The sequence below is a fragment of the Hipposideros armiger genome, unplaced genomic scaffold, assembly GCF_001890085.2.
Source record: "Hipposideros armiger isolate ML-2016 unplaced genomic scaffold, ASM189008v1 scaffold_40, whole genome shotgun sequence".
Classification (NCBI taxonomy): Eukaryota; Metazoa; Chordata; class Mammalia; order Chiroptera; family Hipposideridae; genus Hipposideros; species Hipposideros armiger.
The window spans coordinates 4198690-4219292 of record NW_017731390.1 but is presented as its reverse complement, the minus strand read 5'-3'; the positions used below and the strand labels follow the sequence as shown (position 1 = coordinate 4219292).

The 20603-nt window shown below is 35.9% G+C and overlaps 1 protein-coding gene across 5 annotated transcripts in view; it reads left to right on the top strand.

The window, feature by feature from the left end:
• FBXL20 (F-box and leucine rich repeat protein 20) overlaps positions 1–20603 on the top strand; it is a 93045-nt gene that overhangs the window by 32197 nt on the left and 40245 nt on the right. For all 5 annotated transcript variants that reach the window (XM_019638704.1, XM_019638701.1, XM_019638703.1 and 2 more), the window contains one exon: positions 14396–14457. In XM_019638704.1, coding sequence (XP_019494249.1) covers positions 14396–14457 — 62 coding nt within the window. The remainder of the gene's footprint in view (positions 1–14395; positions 14458–20603) is intronic.

Sequence of the window (20603 nt, the reverse complement as noted above, 5' to 3'; positions counted from 1 at the left end):
TCCTTTCCAAATCATGTTGAATCCTTATTCTGTTATCCAAGGTATTATTTATCCTGATGAGTTTTGTGGCCTCCACACATTTAGTAAATATACTAAAAAATTTAGTAAATAAATTTTTATCCAAGCCATCTAAAACTAGTGCATGAGAACTGTGGCTAAACATGGGAGTTTAACTCAAATGTTTCTATTCCATTTCATTTTCAAACAGTCCTCAAATTATAATAAAGGAATAAAAAGAGGCGGCATAAGACCATAGGGGCAAAAATGTGTGGAAGAAGAAACCACCTTAGATGAGTAATTTCAACTATTTTTTAGAAGTGTTAAGTGATTTAGCCAAGTGGAGGAAGGTATGCTTTGGTTTGTGTGCCAGGGACAAGCAAGCAAGTTTACCTGACAAAACCTCCCAAAAGACTCAACACTGTTAGCAAAAAGTCTCTGAAAAGATAAGGATGAGGCTTGAGATTAAAAGTAGGTAGTGGTTGAAAGCCTTATATGAAGCGGTTGAATCCTGTGCACACTACTTTTTCCCCCTTAGGAAACGGGATATTTTTTTTCTCCGAGAAAGTGGAAGCTGAGGGTCTGTATCCAGGAACATCACATGCATAAAGAGAATAGGAGTATGGAGTCAAGGAATTACATGAAAATCTGCATACAGACTGCTGGGTCTTTGAAATCACAATTAGTTTCCATTTAGCCTCCTAATGCCATGAATAGGAATGGACAGCCAAGGATAACCAGGTAGTTGAGGAAAGCCTTCAAAATGAGAGAACAAACAAACAAACAATAAAAAGAGACAAAGCAGAGAGCAGAGAAAAACCAGGATGGGGTGAAGGGGAAGAAGGGGTATTACTCTCTAAGAAGTGCAGTGTTGCATCTTCAAAAGAACAGGATGCTATTTTGGAAATTTTTCAACAAATAAGAAATAACACTTAGAAATAAAAAATAAGATAGCCCCCCCAAAAAAAATTCGTGAAAGATTAAAAGTAAAGTTGAAGCAATTTCTTAGCAACTAGAACAAAATGATTAAATGAGGGAAGTAAGAGAAAATAATTTTAAAAATTAAAGGTAGACCAGGAGTATTAATATTTTCTCCTACTTTCCTTGTTTAATACTGGATTCGATTAATAGGAATTAAAAAATAAGAGAACAGAGAAAATAGACATGATACCCCCACAAAATTTCCGAAGTATTTTCCAAATTGAATCTTAAATTTACAAATGGAAAGAGCTGAAAGAAAGTAAAGACATAGACCAAGAGGCTTGATCATGAAATTTCAGTAAACTAGGGATAGAGAGATACTAAAAGCGTCCAGAAAAAGTAACTAGAGGCTACATTCAAAGGACCAATAAGATTGGCATTATATTATCAGAGCAGCAACACAGGAAGATAGAAGTGCATCAGGTCCTGTCTTCAGATGTCCTCAGTGGAAAGGATTTCCAATGTATAATTTCATGTCTAGCCAAATTATCAGTCAGATGAAAGTCTAGAATAAAGATGCTTTTAAACATGTGACTCCAAAATTTCAGTGTTCATGAGCCTTTTCTTTTTTATATAAGTTATTAAAGGATGTGCCTTTAAGTAGCAAAGGAGAAGAAATCTGGTCCAACTAGCAGAATTCAATCAAAGAGAACAGCCAAGGGAGAGCCCAAGATGACAGCTGTGTAGCCAGACTAGAAAATCCTGCAACAGAGTGAAGCAGAAGAAAGAACAAAGGGTTCTGGGAATGTATGGCTCCAAGAAGAAAACAGCATCTGATATGTTTGAATGTATGGAAAATATTGATAGACATGTGACAGATGTTGGAGCATTTGAGGAAAAGTTAAAAATATAGAGAAAGTAGAAAAAAATGAGGTAGCCATTAATTTGTAGGGAGGAATGCATGGCCCTATTCTACTTGGCTCAACATTGAGTAGTATCTGTCTGATCCTATATTCACACTGAGGCTTGATTTAAACAAAGAATGTGACAAAATTACATAGGGTATGGAGAGAGAGGGTAGAGGCTGAAGCTAAACTTGGCCTGCAGTGGGTCCCCTCCCAGGAGGCCCCAGGGCTGGCATGCCTGGTGGCCAGCTTCGGGCCAAGCTGGAGCATTACCTGGCTGCCCTGCATTCCATGGCAGGATGTCAGTAGATGATATCTAAATTTGATAAGTAAGCATATTTAGGAAAAAGAGGCAAGTATCAGAAGAAGCCCCTGAAAGATTCAGTAGGGTGTAGGGATAGGGAGGACCATGCTGTTTTTCCCTAGTCCTTTTGTCATGATTGACTTTTTATATAAAAATTCAGTTGTTATATGGCATATTGTAGAGACCTCTTTCCAGATATTTATCAATTAATTAACTCCAGCCAAATACCAGCTATATCATGCATCCTTTGTTTAACTAGCTTATTTATAATAGCACCATTGTCTTGTTCATATTATGGCCTAAGTCAAATTCCTTAGTCCATTAACTTGGTATCACTTTTCCTTAATAACAAAGTTATTTCTTCCCTTCCACTTTAAAGAATCTTTGTTCCAATTTAACATATTGTTTCTTTTGGTTCCTTTTAAATCTGAAATATATTTTCTGACATACAGTTAGGATATCTAGGGTACTATGTACTTTATTTCTTACTCATATTATCTAAAATGGGAATGCTTTTTCTACAAATAAGTAGTATGGCTACATTAAAATACTATTGCTTTGGAAATATTTCCATAGTAGTAAGATGATTTAGAATGTGTGTTTGTGAGTCAGTTTTAAAATTACTATCTGACATATGTCTTGGAAAGTTCCACAGATTTTGCCAGTTTTCAATTTCTGGCACATTGACTAGAATTGTACATGAGGAAATCAAACCCTACTTTCCCTTGATTTTCCAATCCCTATGGCATTTTGGAACATGAGATTCAGTTAAATGCCTGCTACTCCCGAGTCAAATCCCATTATTGCCTTGCAGTATATACCTCTTAGCTCTTTAGTGTGTATATAGATGGGGTTGGCCTGGGGGAAGTGGAGGAAGAGGAGGAAGAAGATGTAATTACATTGCTACTTTGAATTTCAGTGAATGTAATTACATTGCTACTTTGATTTTCAGTTCTTTTTTTTCACTTCGTAACTTTAAAAGAAGTTTTCAATATTGCATGAAAGATTTTGTCAATGCAAGAATGCCCAAACCTATAGAAAATTTTATGTGTTTATTTGAGCCAAACTGAGGACATGCCTGGAAGCAAGATCTCAGAGTGCTCTGGGGAATGGCAGTTCTAAGTTCTTTTATACATTTGGAATCAAAGGAGGGAAGTAAGGAAGATTATATGGAATCCATTGATAGTAGATTAAGGAGGTGGGGAAATCCCTGCAATTGGATAAAAAGTAAAATGGAGAGACATGCTTCTTTTACATTGGTGGGTTCTTTTGCATTGGCGGGTACAAGATAGTTAACAAGTAACATTTACAGTGAATTGGAACAAGTTCATAATACTCCCTTGAGGGTGATTATGCCTCTTGAGGTGTCTGAAAAGAGGATTATTCTGGCATTTCACAAATGTGTTAACCTGGGTGCACAAAAACAATGTACAAGGCTTGCATAAGGCAAAGATAAACCTTCTACTAAAGAAGTTATCGGCCTGGGGTGTGGCTACCCACCTTTACCTGCCCAGTTAGGAATTTATGATCAGATCACCCTGTGAAGTTACTTTCAGTCACTGAGCTTGTCAGATTTATTGCATAACCCCCTTTTCATTCACAATTTCCAGGATTGAGCAGTACCCAAAATGAATTCCAGTCATATTGAGTGGTTCATCGAAGTTCATGGAGTCCTCAGGGCCCTAGAATGTTGCTGGGTATAGTTAAAACTTAGTAAGTGAAAGAGATACGCAACAGAGAACATGATAAAAGTGTATACTTATTTTAGACTAAGAGCAATGAATTGGTAGAGGATATAGATTTTGGTTAAGTAAACAAAATCAGGATAAAAGAAAGCTCGGAATATTGAGTCAGATGTTAGTAGGTATCCAAAGCAGAAAGTTTGACCTATTAAGTAATGTGTCTGTTTTCTAAATGTACCCCTTCCTTGGTGATTTTTAGTTGGGGATTTCTTTCTTAGGATAAATTTAGTCACGAAATGGTAATGCACTGGCAATAGTTTTCTTCTAAAAAGTAGTTATATTTCTAGGGACAAGATGCCGGGTGGAGGAATTACAGACTTACTTTGTTTTATGTTTATTTAGCCATACAAAAATGTTTTTCCTCTTAAATTCTGGCAGGAAAACCAACCAATCAGAAAACATCTGGTGTTGGCTGAGTGAGGGAATGGCATACTCAGTAAAAATTACTTATAGGAAAAAAAAAGTTCTAAAAAAAAATCTGCAGCTTTAACTCTGGATTTCTTTATGAAAATTCACCCTTAATCTCCCTAAAATTTTCCTCCCGCTGAAAGATTTGACCTATGTTGGGCTGTTTTTGTATGTCTTAAGTTTTATTCAAATATATGAAATTTAGATCATGAGTCATAAACTTTTGAAACATAGAACCTGTTTTTATAGCTTTTGCTGTTAACAGCCACTCAAACTTAGTGGCTTAAAACAATTATTCAGTCTGTCAGTTCTGCTGATCACTGGAAAAGGTCACTGATGAAGCTGTAGTTATCTGGTGGCCTGACTGGGGCTTGAGTGTCTAGGATGATGATCTCACTTACAGTCTGAGACCTTGGTGTCACTGTCAGCTAGTACTCTTTTTCTACATGGTCTCTCATCACTCAGAAGTTTAGCCTGGACTTTGTTTGCTACATGGTGGCAGGAGTGTTTCAAGAGGGCAAAGCTTTTAGTGTCTTAAGCTTAAGGCTTAGCTTTGGAAGTCATACAGTGTTACTTCTACCAAAAATTGTTTGGTCAGATCAAGTGATGAATGTTAACTCAAATGCGAAGGATGGAAAAACAGTCGACCTTTTGAAAGGAGGTGCAGCAAAATCCCATTGCAAAAGGGCTTTGCCACAAGGAGATAAGATTCATTTGGGGCCATTATTATACGGTTCTGTGGCCTCCCCTCTGGCTCAAATGATTTACATTCTTATCACATGCAAAATACCCCCCTTCCAAGACCTCCAAAGTCTTATCCAGAAACAAATAAAGGTGAAGACCTATAACTTATCTGCATCTGATTCAGAGATGGATGACGGTCCTCTTGATCCAGAGACCTATGAACTAAAAAGAAAAGTTATCTGCTCTGAACTCTGAGCATATACCGTTGTCACAGGGATAGAATAATGGCAATAGACATTTAAAGAGGGGGAGTAACAGGAGGCACATAGCAGTTGTTGGTCCATATCAATTCTGAAATCTAGCTGGGCACAGTTTGTCAGGGTCACCTACTCCAAAGAACAGGAAATGTGCCTTGATTGGGGCCATTCTGCTTCCTGGGAATGGTTCCCATATCAATTGTTCTCTGATTCTACCACCTTCTGAGCTTTTGATACTACATTCTGAGCCTATCTCTTCTTTTACATAAGAAATGCCTTATGAAGCTGAGTTTCTTTCTCTGCATACTTACTTCCTATAGAAAGTTGGGAGCCCAGAGGCCTCTTTTCATTTTGAATATTGTCTGCCCCTTTAATACCGCTGGTACAGCTTCATTTAAAATTTCTGGCATTTTCTATGAATTTGATTTGTGTTATTCCATGTCCCAAAAAGCTACATCATCATAACTCATTTTAAGACCTCTATGGTTGTGTCAGGCAACTATAACATAATTCCCTTAATTTTCTTAGAGTTCTTTTTATGTAGTTGAAAGAGTTAACTGGGTATAGTTTTTAAAATTTAAGCAGTCTTAAAAGGAATTTACAGCCTCACCCTTGATCTGATATTTACTCTGAGGGTAGTTCTGATTTTGAGAATCTTATTGGCTTGAGAGACAAAAGATGAGGAATAGATTTATTTTCTAATCTAGCAAGTTGTAGGCCCTCTCTGTATTTCATCCAAATTCTTTGCAAACTGTACCGTTCTCTCTTTAGCATATTTTTTAACACACTTTATCATATGCAGCTAAAAGAGGCCAATTACCGCTTTCAAAGCAGCTAATATAAACTAAACATGTTCAAAGACTAAAGGAAATCAGGTTTAAATAATTAAAGGCAAGTATGATGACAGTGACGCATCAAATAGAAAATGTCAATAAAGAGAAATTATAAAAAAGAACCAAATGGAAATTCTGGAGTTGAAAAATAGAATAATAACTGGAAAAGTCACTGGAGGAACTCAGTAACAAATTGGAGATCACACAGAGAGAGAATCGGTGAGCTTGAAGATAGGATAATAGAAACGATCCAGTTTAAAGAAAAGAATGAAACAAAATGAACAGAATCTCAGAGATCTGTGGGACATAACTGTACCAATATACATGTAATAAGAGTCTTAGAAGGAGGTGAGAAAGTCAGAAAAAAAATATTTGAAGTAATAATAGGTGAAGTTTTCTCAAATTTAATATAAACATTTATTTACACATCCAAAAATCTCACTGATCTCCAAGTAGGATTAGCACAAAAAGATCTACACCTGGACACATTTTTGTTGAACTGTTTAAATCCAATGAAAGAAAAAAACTGGAAAGCAAGACAAAAATAATTCATGATATATAAAGGGAACAGCAGTGTTCCCTTTATAACAGCTGACTTTTCATCAGAAACGATGGAAACCAGAAAGCAGGTGGATGACAGTCTTAAGTGTAGAAAGAAAGAAATTGTCAACTAAAAATTCTGTATTTACACATGAAAGGACACCCTCAAGAAAATGAAGTGATAGCCTAAAGAATGGAAGAAATTATATGTGTATCATATCCAGAAATATAAGGAACTCTTGCAAATTAGCTATAAAAATCAAACAACCCAGTTTTTAAAAGGGCAAAGGACTTGAATAGACACTTCCTTAAAGAAGATATACAAATGACTAACAAACGTGATCATATGTTCAACATCATTAGTCATTAGGGCAATGTAAATAACAAATACAATGAAATAGCACTTCACATTCACTAGGATGGGTATAATTAAAAATAGGTAGAAAATTCACTAAGGAAGAAATTTTACACTTTAAAAAAACAACAAAGGGATTACAATGTTACACTAGAAAATATCTATTTAAAACATGAGGAACAAACAAAAGACATGAGACTTACAGCAAAGAATTAGCAAAATGAGAGACATATTCAATTAAATCAATTATTACGTTAAATGTGAATGAGGTATATGCAGTCTGACAATTACGTTCGTGAACTTGTTGCAGTGATGTTACTAACCTTTTTTGATATCACAGGGAGATTATTCATTATGAATTTGTACCAACTCGACAAACAGTTCACCAAGTTTACTATTTGGAAGTGCTGAAAAGACTGTGTGAAAAAGTTAGAGGACCTGAACTTTTCACCAACAATTCATGGCTCTTGCATCATGACAATGCACCAGCTCACACGGCTCTGTCTGTGAGGGAGTTTTTAGCCACTAAACAAATAACTATTGGAACGCCCTCCCTACTCACCTGATCTGGCCCCCAATAACTTCTTTCTTTACCTGAAGATAAAGGAAATATTGAAAGGAAGACATTTTGATGACATTCAGGACATCAAGGGTAATACGATGACAGCTCTGATGGCCATTCCAGAAAAAGAGTTCCAAAATTGTTTTGAAGGGTGGACCAGGCACTGACATCGGTGCATAGCTTCCCAAGGAGAGTACTTCAGAGGTGACCATAGTGATATTCAGCAATGATTATGTAGCACTTTTTCTAGGGTGAGTTCACGAACTTAATTGTCAGACCTCGTATATTATCAAACTGCATTTTTAAAAAAAACAAGATTCAACTCTATGCTGTATAAAAGAGACACACTTTTGATTCAAAGCCACAAATACATTAAATGTAACTAATAGAAGATGTACTATATACTAGTATTGAACAATTCTGGAGTGAAATTAAGAATACAGTTTGATTCATAGTAGATTTAAAAGAATAAAATCCTTGGGAATAAATATGAGGAAAGACTTATACACTGAAAATGACAAAACATTGCTGAGAGAAATAAAAGAAAACCTAAATAAATGAACAGACATTCCATGTTCATGGTTTGAAAGACTCAATATTATTTAGGTGACATTTTTTCTCCAAATCAATCTATAGAAGCAGTTCAATCTCTATCAAAATCCCAGCAGGCTGTTTTGCGGAAATTGGCAAGCTGGTTCTAAAATTTATATGTGGAAATGCAAAGGTCCCAGAAATTTCAAAATGATTTTGGAAAAGGAGAACCAAATAAGAACACTTACAATTCCTGATTTCAAAACTTACTACAAAGCTGTGGTAATCAAGACAGTGAGTTTATTATAAAGGTAGATACATAGGTTAATGGAACAATATTGAGAATCCAGAAGTAATGCTTACATTTGTGGTCAGATTTTCAATAAAGGTTTTAATGAAGGCAATTCAGTGGGAAAAGAATAGTCTTTTAAACAAATGGTATTAAAACAATTTGGTATCTACGTGGAAAAAGATAAACTTGGGTCCTCACATCACACCATATATAAAAATTAACTCAAAATGGATCACAGACCTAAATGTAAGAACTATAACTATAAAACTTCTAGAACAAAACATAGTAGATAATCTTTATGACCTTTGGCTTGGCAGAATTCATATACACAACAAAAGCATGATCCATTAAAAAAAGTAAATTGGACTTTATCAAAATTAAAAATATTTGTGCTTCAAAAGATACCATCAAGAAATAGCAGACACAACCCACAGAATGGGAGAACATATTTGCAAATCATACAGTAGATAAAGGACCTGTATGTATATAGAACCCTTAAATCTCAATAGTAAGAAGACAACCAAATAAATGGGCAAATGATTTGAATACACATGTCATCAAAGAAGTTATTTGAATGGCTAATAAGCACATAAAAATATGCTCAATGACATTAGTAATTAGGAAAATGCAAATTGAAATCACAATAAGATACCACTCCATTAGATGGGCTAAAATTATAAAGATAGACAATAACAAGTGATGGCAAAAATATGGACAGACTGGAACCCTCCTACATTGCTCATGGGAATGTATAATATAGACTGGAACCCTCCTACATTGCTCATGGGAATGTATAAAGCCACTTTGGAAAACAATTGAGGGGTTTCTTTAAAAGTTTAAAATACCGCAGTGAGCGGCCACCCAGAAGCCAGCGACTGATCTGCCTCGCCCAGGAAGAGCACAATGATGGTGCCAACCTGGGCCAGTGAAACAACGTCCTCCACAACTAGACTGAAGAACAAAAGGACAGCAACTTGTCTGTTCCCCATCCCCCAATTCCCCAATTAAAAAAAAAAAAAGTTTAAAATAAACTTACCATATACTACAACCCAGTAATTCTCCACCTTAAATTCTGTTCATGAGATTTGAAAACATATTTCAACCAAAAGACTTGTATGAGAATGATCATAGCAGCATTATTCATAATAATCAAAAGAGTATAGTAATCCAGTGTCTGTCAACTAGGAATGATTAAACAAAATATGACATTCCATACACTGGAATACTATTCAACAGTAAAAAGAAATGAACTGCTGCGTGCTACATCATGGATGAGCTTCAAAAGCATTATGCAGTATAAAGGAAGCCAAATGCAAAAGACGACATATTTTATGTTTCCATTATTTAAAATGTCCAGAAAAGGAAAATCTAGAGACAGAAGGCAGATTAGTGTTTGCTTGAGGTTGGAGATCAGCACAGGGGTTGATTTGCAAATGGGCATGGGGAATATTTTTGGGGTGATAGAAATTCATCAAAAGTGAATTGTGATGGTTGCACAACTTCATAAATTGACTAAAAGTTATTGAAGTGTACACTTAGAGCCAGTAAATGTCATGGTATGTGAATTATACCATAATGAAGCTGTTTAAAAATGCTATATGCAGGTGAAATTCCATGATGGTGAAAATTTAGCAATTCTTTTTAAAATAAATTTAATGTAACTCCATTACCCTTGAAAAATAAGCCCTAAGCTGAGCCTCCAAACTTTTGTTTCTTCATGTATTTTAATTATTTGTTCTAATGATATTAAATCTGTTACTGTGCTGATGTCAGTTGCAACTTATTTACTAAATTTAGGGTAACATTCAATTTATCAGATTTACTTGTTTGTTTATGCACTCTGCTGTAGAGATAGATGCAAAGTGAAAAAACCATGGAAACCTGTTGGGAATTTACAGTCAAAAGAGTACTGCAACATGTTAGAATAAGAAGTACTTAATATTGTCAAGAAATTTGTGATTGTCTTGCCATCAATAAGATAATTACATAGATATGTTACACTACAGGTGGAAAAAAAGAAAGAAAAGGAAAAGAGAGAGTAAATTCCAGATCCCTATGGTATAAACAGCATTCATTGGTTCAGCAGTTTCTAGGCACTGTGTTGCTTGCTGACTAGGTTGTGGTGAACTAAACAAGACAAGGCTCCTTTCCCTCAGAGCTTACAGTCTGTTAAAAGGGACACCCACACCAGCTCAGAACTAGTGTTCTGAGCTTTGGCGTTTCCACAGGAGAAGGAACAATCACATCCAGTTAGGGAAATTGGGAAAGGCTTCATGGCATAGATAGCAAGTCCAGTGGACATTAATCTATTTCTATTGACAGATTAGGCAAGTTTGGTTGCCTGGGTACTTCAGAGAAAATAACATGAGCAAAAAAAGCACAGAGCCTGTTTGAGGAGAAGCCTAGTGATTCTTAAGTTGTTTTATTTCTGTTTTTCTCTTATTGGTTATAATTTACCATATATAAGTTGCTGTGAATTATAAAATGTACCATTATTTTATAAACCACAAAAAAGCTTTTGATTTTAATTTTAAGATGCTTCTTAAATTTAGAATTGTTAAAATGTGAAAAAAAAAAACATAAAATTCTTTTTAATTGTGGGAAAATACATATAACAAAATTTGCCATCTTCATAATTTTGAAGTGTACAGTAAGCACACTCACAATGTTTGGCAACCAGAACTCTTCATCTAGTAAAACTAAAGATACCTTTTAAAATCTAAAAATCTATTCATAAATTTAGCTGCACGTATCAGAGTAAAATTAAAAGTGGCTTAAATATGATAGAAGTTTATTTTTTATCTCGTGAAGTCCAGAGCCAATGTTGTCTCTGTAGTCATCTGCAGGCGTTTTCTAGTTTTCTGCTTATCTTTAAAACTGTAGCCTTCAACTTCATGATACAAGATGGAGTTCAGTCATCCTAACCACATTTCAAGCAGCAGAATGGAGGGAGGAATAAAGAAGGGCCACACCCTCTCTTTTTAAGGACACTTCTGAAATTGCACACATCACTTTTTCTTACATTCCATTGGCTAGAACTTAGTAACCTGGCCTTATCTATTGGGTTGTCGGAAAAGTCATGATGTATTTTTTCTGTTTCTTGTTGCAAATATGCGTCATGACTTTTCCGGCAAATATGCATCATGACTTTTCCGACAACCCAATAGCTGCAAGGGAAATAAAGTCATCTTTCCGCATAGCCATGTGCTACTTAAAAATTGGGAATTCTGTTATTCGACAGGAGGAGAATGGAGATTGGAGGATAACTAGTATTCTCTGCCAAAATACTCGTTCAATTTTGTTATTTCTTTTATAAAGCTTGAATAATATAGGTCATATTGATATACATGAATAATATAGATCTTTTAACTTTTTTTTTCTTTTTGGAGTTGGTAACTATATTCTTAAATTAGTTAAATTATCAGCAGGGGTCACCATTGAGCAAGTATTTCTTTCCTATTTCCTTTGTTCTACCTATCTGCCATTTCCCACCCAGATCCTGGATTTCCTGGGCCTTTTTTGTGTGCTGAGCATTTAAATTCATTATGTTAGTAAACTAATCCTCAAAATGTGCCAAAGTAAGATTTAAAAATTGATCAGAAGACTAAATTAATAGCAAAAAATGCTTGTGACTATTTAGGAACTCTATTAGGTGATGTAATTACAATTTGTAACAAGTGTTTTCAAAGTTATATTTTTCAGCTATGTAATTATAGAAAAAATTACAGTGTTATACAGAGCAAGATTAATGTATGACAAACCAAATCCTTATTTAAGTGATTTTTTTTTTTTTTTTTAATTTGAGAATGTCCTATCCCTAGAAGACAGGGCTATTGCCGTGTCTGTTTGCTTTTTTAGGGGACGATGTCCTACCTTGAAACAAATAATAGAGAAAGAGCAATCTAGTTGCTCTGATGTTTTTTCCCTTGATTACATCCTTGTAATTGTTTGTGGATAGATTATAAAAATACATAATAATATATCCCCATGTTAATATAAAACCAGATTACCTAAGAATATCAAGTGTTCGAATAGTCACTTTCTTTGCAATGATTACAGCTTAAATCCTTCATAAGTTTGTTGTAATTCATTATAGCCTCCATCTAGTTGGTTTTGACATCCTTTGTATTTTGCATGAGAAACCTAGAGTTTGGATTCAGCTGAGATATTAAAGTATCTAAAACATTCTGTTGTTTTTGTGAAACATTTATTTTACAAACAACACTGTACACTGGAGCAGAAACGATTTGGTTTTCTAGAAAGCATCTAAAATTATTTTGTGTCTCCCTCTAGGATTATTTTCTAAGCCACATTGCTGTTGTCATTTCAGATAATAAAATACAGTAATACCTCGGTTTGCGAGCATAATTTGTTCTGGAAAAAACCCACTCGTATTGCAAGACATTGCTCGTTTACCAAATTAAAATGTATTATTAAGTTGGTGCAAAAGTAATTGCAGTTGTTGCCATTAGGAGTGATGGCCAAAACCACTATTTTTTTTTTTTTTAAGCTGAGCCATCCTGCTACCTATTGGCAGCTTAGCGGCAGCTCAGCTCAGGCCGGGCATCGAACCGCTGTTGCTCAGAGCTCAAACTCTTGAGCAAGCTCTTAACCAACTGAGCCACTCGGCTGGCCCCTACCACTATTACTTTTGCACCAACCTAATAGAAATGTTTGTTCGTCTTGCGAAACACTCACAAACCAAGTTACTCGCAATCTAAGGTTTTACTGTATTCTGATTATCTGTTAGAACTGTGATTTCTTGGGTCCCAAGATTCTCAATCTACTTGACCTGGCCCATTGGTTCTCAAACTTTAGGAAGCATCAGTAACACCTGGAGTGCTTGTTAAACTACAGATGGCTCCCCCCTTTCCCTCCATCTCTTCTGCAACCCCAGTACCTGATTCAATAGGTCTGGGGTACAGCGCAAGAATTTGCATTTCTAACAAGGTTCCACTTGCTGATGCTGCTGGTCAGGTGACCACAGTTTGTGAACCACTATGGTTTAGATGTCTGAGGTTGAGGAGGAAGTACATTCTGTCCACTACCTCCCTCCCCTTCAAGTTCCCCTGCATTACTTCTTATACTTTGACTCATGAAATGCCAGGACCTACTCGTATGTGTGACTCCATGCTTTTACACATCTTACCTCCCTTTTTTCTCTAGTTAACTGGCATTTCTTTAAGATCCAGTTTTAGAGATCACCTGTGAGCAGAATAGTTGTTTGATCCTTTGCTCTCATATACCACTTGTCATTTTTCTCTAATAATTAGTAAAGTATTTGCTTATTTGTGTGTTCTTCATTTTAGAGCAAGACCTTCTTAAGTACAGAGATAACTTATGTCTTCTTTGTATCTCATTGCCTGGAAAAGTGCCTGATATTGACAGGGTGTTCAGTAAATGTTCACTGCATGAAGTCAAGTTCATTGCAGCTCTGTATTACTTAATGGTTGTGATTTTTATTGGATATAGGTGTGTGAGGTTGTTTTTTTTAATGTAGCTTACTAGAGAAGCTTACAGTCATGATACCCTTTGTGGAAGAAATGGTGGCTCTGTTGAATTTCGATTAATTTGTTAAATAAGCACACCAAGAATGTATATGGTGGTAGTTATGGAACATCGTTTTTCTGCATGATACATAAAACTCTAAAGAGAACGTTCCCTATCCAAGTTTCTGAGCATCTCCTTGAACAAGTAAATGTGAGTTCGATTTGGGGAATCACCTTACCTTAATGTCATTTTTAAATGGTCACTCTGTAGTGATGTGATTTCAAGCAGGTAAACCTTTTGTAACTGAGTTTCCTTATATGTAAAATTGAGATTAGGGATAATATGAAGATTCAATACATTAATACATGAAAAACACTTAAAACAGTACCTGGCACACAGGGAACAAATTAAATGTCTCAAAATGTTTTTCAGCCTAATGAGTCTCTGAAAATATGACTGGCTTATTACACACAGTACTTACTCGCCTCTCTCCTAAGAGGATTAACTCTAAACTGTTGAGTTGAACATAATAAAATGTTAAGTAACACTTGACATAATGATTTTGTTTTTGCAGATGTTCTCAAATAGTGATGAAGCTGTAATCAATAAAAAACTTCCCAAAGAACTCTTATTACGGTAAGTCAGAGTGCTAATTTTGTGTTTTTTTGTGTGTATATCATATTTGTCTATTAAAAATCTTGTAGACTTATTGCTGATTTTTATATATTATAGAATCTGAATTTGTAAATTTATTGACTCTTTTGTTAAACAACCTTACTTCATATTTTCTAGATATGAATCAATATTTTGAATGTTTAGTAACAGTTTGTACCTATATATGATTTTGTTTACTCATTTTCTTTTTACCCTATTCTTGTATATAATATGAAACAGGGAGTGTATATTATTTTGTTATAATGCTGTTTTTTTTAAAGAATGATTCTAATGCATCCCTTCCCCTCTACTTATATTTGCAACAGTATATTATATATACTGAGGTGCTTGTATAGAAGAGTTACAACCCTGTGTTTTAAAGATAAAAGGCAAAAGTTATTTGAAACTTTCTTTTCCTGTATTACACTTATGATTTTACCATTCTTATTTTTATGTGTAAAACTACATTTGGGGTTACCCATAACATAAAACATACAGTTTCTGCTTTATATGTACATCTGACTTAAGAATCACCAAGGAAGAAACAGGCATCAGGGGAGCTATTTTCAGTGCTCATTATTTGGGCACCTAATCACACAATTCTTTGTTCACTTGTGTGGAATATCATGACAGAAAGAAAGGTACATTTCTTTTGCAAGTGTTAGAAGTTAACAGGTTACTGTGCTCAGAGGCACCTACTTTTTGCTCTTAGCTGCTTCCTGCAATCTAGTCATAACCAATCTAATCTCTGCTTCAGGGTGGAAAATAAATTCGGCCCTAAGTGTTGGTAACAACCAATATTCCTGGCATTCCTAAGTATTTGTATGTCTGAGTCCTTCATTATATTGCAAGATCCTTGTAAGCAGGGACTATAGCCTATAAATCTTTATGTAGTACCTTACACATTGGAGATACTAAGAAAAAAATAACAGAACTGAACTTGGAACGTATTTTTCCATAGAAGCAATGCATATACATGCCGGTTGACTATAGTTGAAAAAATAGCAATAGACCATAGCCTACCCAGAGCCATTGGAGAATGTATCCTGGATATATTGAGTAATATCTTGAATATCCCTCAAATTTTAGCAAAATTTAACCATCGCTAAAGAGAAATATTTTTTAAATAGATTATTTTCCTCTCATTATAAATGGAGGATGCTAAGACATACTTTAGTGTTTTTTTATAATGCCATTATTTTGAATATGAAGCATTATTTTGTACTACTGTAGTTTACCTTAAGACTCACTAAGATTTAGGGAAATCATTTGACTCTTTGGTAACTGGCCACACTGTTATGTTTGCATTTTCTTTCTTTGCCATGAAACCTGAATTCCTTACTATGGCCTACAAGACTCCTTATGATCTGGCAGGGGAGCAACGTGATCTGTTTTATATTTTCAAAGAATTGGTCTTGATACTATGTGCCAACCAGGTTGGCGGGTGGGAGAAGAGAGCAATAGGAAGGCTATTAAAGAAATCCAGGCAAGAGATGAGGGTAACATAGAAAACATTTTCTGTAATTCTTCAGACCAGCATTGCCTGCCCCTGTCCTTTCTAGCTTTAGTCACGGTCTCCTCTCCCCTACCCTTCCCTCCCCTCCTCTCCCCTCTTCTCCCCTCTTCTCTTTTTCTTTTCTGAGATATAATCGGTATATAACATTATATATGTACAAGTGTACAACATGATTTGATATTTGTGTATAATGCAAAATGATCACAACAAATCTAGTTAATATTTGTCACCGCACAGTTACAAAGTTTTTTTCTTGTAATGAGAACTTTTCAGATCTACTCTCCTAACAACTTGCAAATATACATCTACTCTCCTAACAACTTGCAAATATACAATACAGCATTGTTAACTGTAGGCACCATGCCGTATATTATATCCCTGTGACTTATTTATTTTATAACTGGAAGTTTGTTTGTACCTTTTGACTACCGTCACCAATTTTTGCCCTACCCTTCATCCCCCCCAGCCACTGGCAACCACCAATCTGTTCTCTGTATCTGTGAGTTTGCTTTTTTATTTTGTTTGTTGTTGTTTGTTATTGTTGTTTAGATTCCACATACAAGTGAGATCATACAGTATTTGTCTTTATCTGTCTGACTTATCTTAAATAGCATAATGCCCTCAAGGTCCATCCATCTTGTCTCAGAAGGCAAGATTTCCATCTTTTTTATGGCTGACTTCCATTGTGTTATATCACATTTTCTTTATCCATTCATCCATTGACGGATCCACGTACTCTTAGGATCCACTACTCTTAGGTTGTTTCCTTGTTTTGAGTATTGTAAATAATGCTGCAGTGAACATGGGGATGTGGATATCTTTTTGAGTTAGTGTTTTTGTTTCCCTCAGATGAAGACCCAGAAGTAGAATTGCTGGATTATATGGTAGTTCTCTTTAATTTTTTGAGGAGCCTTCATCCTGTTTTCCATACTGGCTGCACCAATTTACATTTCCACCACCAGTGCACAAGTGTTCCTTTTTCTCTACTTCCCTGCCAACACTTGTCATTTCTTTTTGATGGTAGCCATTCTGACAGGTGTGAGGTGATATCTCATTGTAGTTTTGATTTAGTCACTGTTTCTGACCTCTAATAGTTGTCCATAAGCTACAAGGTCTGTAGTTGCCAGAGAGATGTTATTATTGTTAATTTTTAAAAAATATTTTATTGGGGAATTGGGGAATGGGAACAGACAAGTTGCTGTTTTTTTTGTTCTTCAGTCTAGTTATGGAGGACGTTGCCTCACTGGCCCATGTTGGTATTATCATTGCGCTCTTCCTGGGTGAGGCAGTCGCTCGCCGACCATTGAATGGGCTCACGGCAGCTCACGAAAGCTCATGCCCGCTGCTGGCCAGCCTCACTGCAGCCTACGCCGTCGACTCACAGCAGCCCAGCTCCAGGTCGAGCTGTTGTTCACTATCTTAGCTGTAGAGAGTGCAGCATCTCTGGCCCTCATGTGGGATCCAAACCAGGGCCCTGCTGCTCAGAGCTGGCGTCCCAAGCCAACTCCTAACCAACGCACCACTTGGCTGGCCCCAGACAGATATTATTTTGAGGGATACTGGATGAAGAGGAATTCCTGTATTAGCCAGATTTTGCTACCACAAAAACTCCTAAATCTCAGAGGCTTTTTTCTCTTACCATTACATGAGGTTGGCTGTGGCTCTCTTACTGCATCAACTTTGGGTCTGTTGCACTTAGTTTCTCATCCCTAGAAGACTAAAAGAGCAGCCTGTATCTGAGGCTGAGGGCAGGTTCGCAGGAGACCCAAATCAGATCACCTAAGTGATTTTAAAGCTTCTGCTTAGATGTAGTATACATCATTTCCACTTAAATTTCATTGCCTAAAGCAAATCACATATCCAAGCCTAACACTGATGGGGTGGGGAATTATATGAGACAGCATATGTGAATATATGTGAACAGTACTATTTACCATATATACATACACCCAGATATGAGCCTTCTCTCGTTAATTCTGCCTGTTCTCCTCACTCTTCAGCATGGGGTACAGTGGAGAGTTACATAACTCCACGCTAGCACTACCTTTGCCACTTAGCTTAGCACACTACCATGCGAAGGTTTGCGGGTGGGAAGAAAAGTTAGGAGTATCTGGCTCTTTTTCTAGGGTGTGGAAAAGAGTAGTCATGAGTTGAGAGGTTGAAAAAAGGAGGAGATTGAAGGACAGCATGTGCCTGACTTCTCAAGTTGGAACACCGGAGACATTTTTTTCATAGCAGTGTTTTTATAAATGAGAATTTGGTTCTAATTTATATGTATTATATTGGAACTGACCCTTGTGTACATTATAGTTGAAATTGGCTGTTTTCTAAGCTAAGCAGGGAATCTAACTATCACATATGATGCAACTTCTGTGAGTAAATGAGCTTGAGTTCCAAGCAATTGATTGATTTTGTACTTAACCAATGGGAGCAAGTCCTTTCCTAAATTGGAGACAGAGTAAAATTGGTATACTGGGAAAGAAGGAAGTGATTTGACACCATAAAACATACTACTTATGAATACATTTAAGTATATAAACCATAGATTTTGTTTAAACCCTTAAAGACAAATAGAAAAGATGCTTCTTGATATCTTTCACATTATACTAAACACATAACAGTTGATCAGTATAAATATTAATAAATTCAATCTGGGGTATTTATAATTTACTGAAATTCATTGAATGTGTTATTTCCTTAAAAAGTTTAAAATTTTGTTTAAAGTAAATAGCACATGTCTAGAAACAGCAGATACCCCTGGGAAGGGAAATTGGGTAATTGGAAAATAGGAATAGAAGAAAAGATTACTTTTCATTAGGCTTTTTTGTATCTTTTAGATGTTCTTATTTTAACTCTTCATTTTGGAATAGTGTCATACTTACCAAAGTTGCAACAATAAAAAAAAAAGAATTTTGAGAATACCCTTCCCCAAGAATTAATATTTTATATAATTAAACAATATAGTTACAAAATCAGGAAATTAACATTGATATAGTACTATTAACTAATCTACAGCTGGCTTGGGACGCCAGCTCTGAGCAGCAGGGCCCGGGATCGGATCCCACATTAGGGCCAGTGACACTGCGCCCTCTACAGCTAAGATGGTGAACAACAGCTCGACCTGGAGCTGGGCTGCCATGAATCACTGGTGACGGTGTAGGCTGCAGTGGAGCTGCAGTGGACTCCCATAAGCTACTGTGAGCCGGCTGGCGTGAGCTGCCAAGAGCCGCTGTGAGCGGCCGCCCAGTGACCAGCGACGGATCTGCCTCACCCAGGAAAAGCGCAATGATAATACTAACATGGGCCAGTGAAGCGACGTCCTCCACAACTAGGCTGAAAAACAAAAGGACAGCAACTTGTCTGTTCCCCAATTCCCCAATGCTGTTCCCCTCCCCCAATTCCCCAATAAAACCCTTTTAAAAAACTAATCTATAGACCTTATTCAGATTCCTCTATTGTCCCAGTAATATCTTTTTTCTGGCCCAGGATCCAGTCCAGGATTACATGTCCTATTAAATTGTCAGGCCTGCTTCGTTTCATTTAATCTGGGACAGTCCCTTAGTCTTTCTGTGTCCTTCGTAATCTGGATATTTTTGAAAAGTAACTGGTCAGTTATTTTATATAATCTCCCTCAGTCTGGCTTTGCCTGATGCTTCCTTGTGATTAAATTTAGATTATGCATTTTGGGAAGTACACATAAATAGTGTTGGGTACTTCTTCGTGTATCTTAACAGGAGGCACATAATGTCAATCTGCTTATTACTGGTGATGTTAACTTGGATCACTTAGTTAAGATAGTGTTGGTTTCTCCACTGTGAAATTATTTTTCTTTATTATTGATAAATATCTTGTAGGGAGAGATGTTGAGACTTATATAAGTGTTCTGTTAAAATGCAGTTTAATAAATATACAACATTTGGTTTGGTTAGATTTTAAGTTACATATTACATCATTCAATTCAACATATATTATTAACCTACAAGGAGAACAATTGTGTTGTTAGGACCATACTATTTCCTTATAAATGCAAGGCCACAGCCAAGTTACCAATGAATTAGGCAAGTGTTCTTGTTTCCTTTTAACTCTAATTTACTGATTCTCTTCCCTTTTGAAACAAAGTTTATTATTAATGCTGTAGCAAGCTGGAATCTACTGTTTGCATAATGTGAAATTCAGTTAGCAGAATTGACAGTACTTTCTTTCAGAGCAGAGCCACATGCATTTATTTAGGAGTACCTCTGAAAAATGAATGTCAGTGTTTATAAGACAAAAAGTCTTATGTATTTTCCAAGAACTACTGTAAAGTGACTTGTTCCTCAAAGATTTCTTCAGAGGATGATATTGATAACTGTAAAAATGACATGAGGGATAAGGTTGCTTGAGCCCACACATGCCCTTTTAGCTATAAAAAAAACAAATTGCAGTTTCAGAATGAGGATTATTATTACTCATAAGAATCTAAATTTTTTTCATTATTTTGTCAACTGTTGGAGGTGTTGGGACATAATTATCATGTAATATATGTGCGAGTTGGTAGATGAACTTTCTGAACTTGGATGGAAAGAATGAATTGGCTGGGATATCCTTTTTTTTTTTTTTTTTTCGAACAATG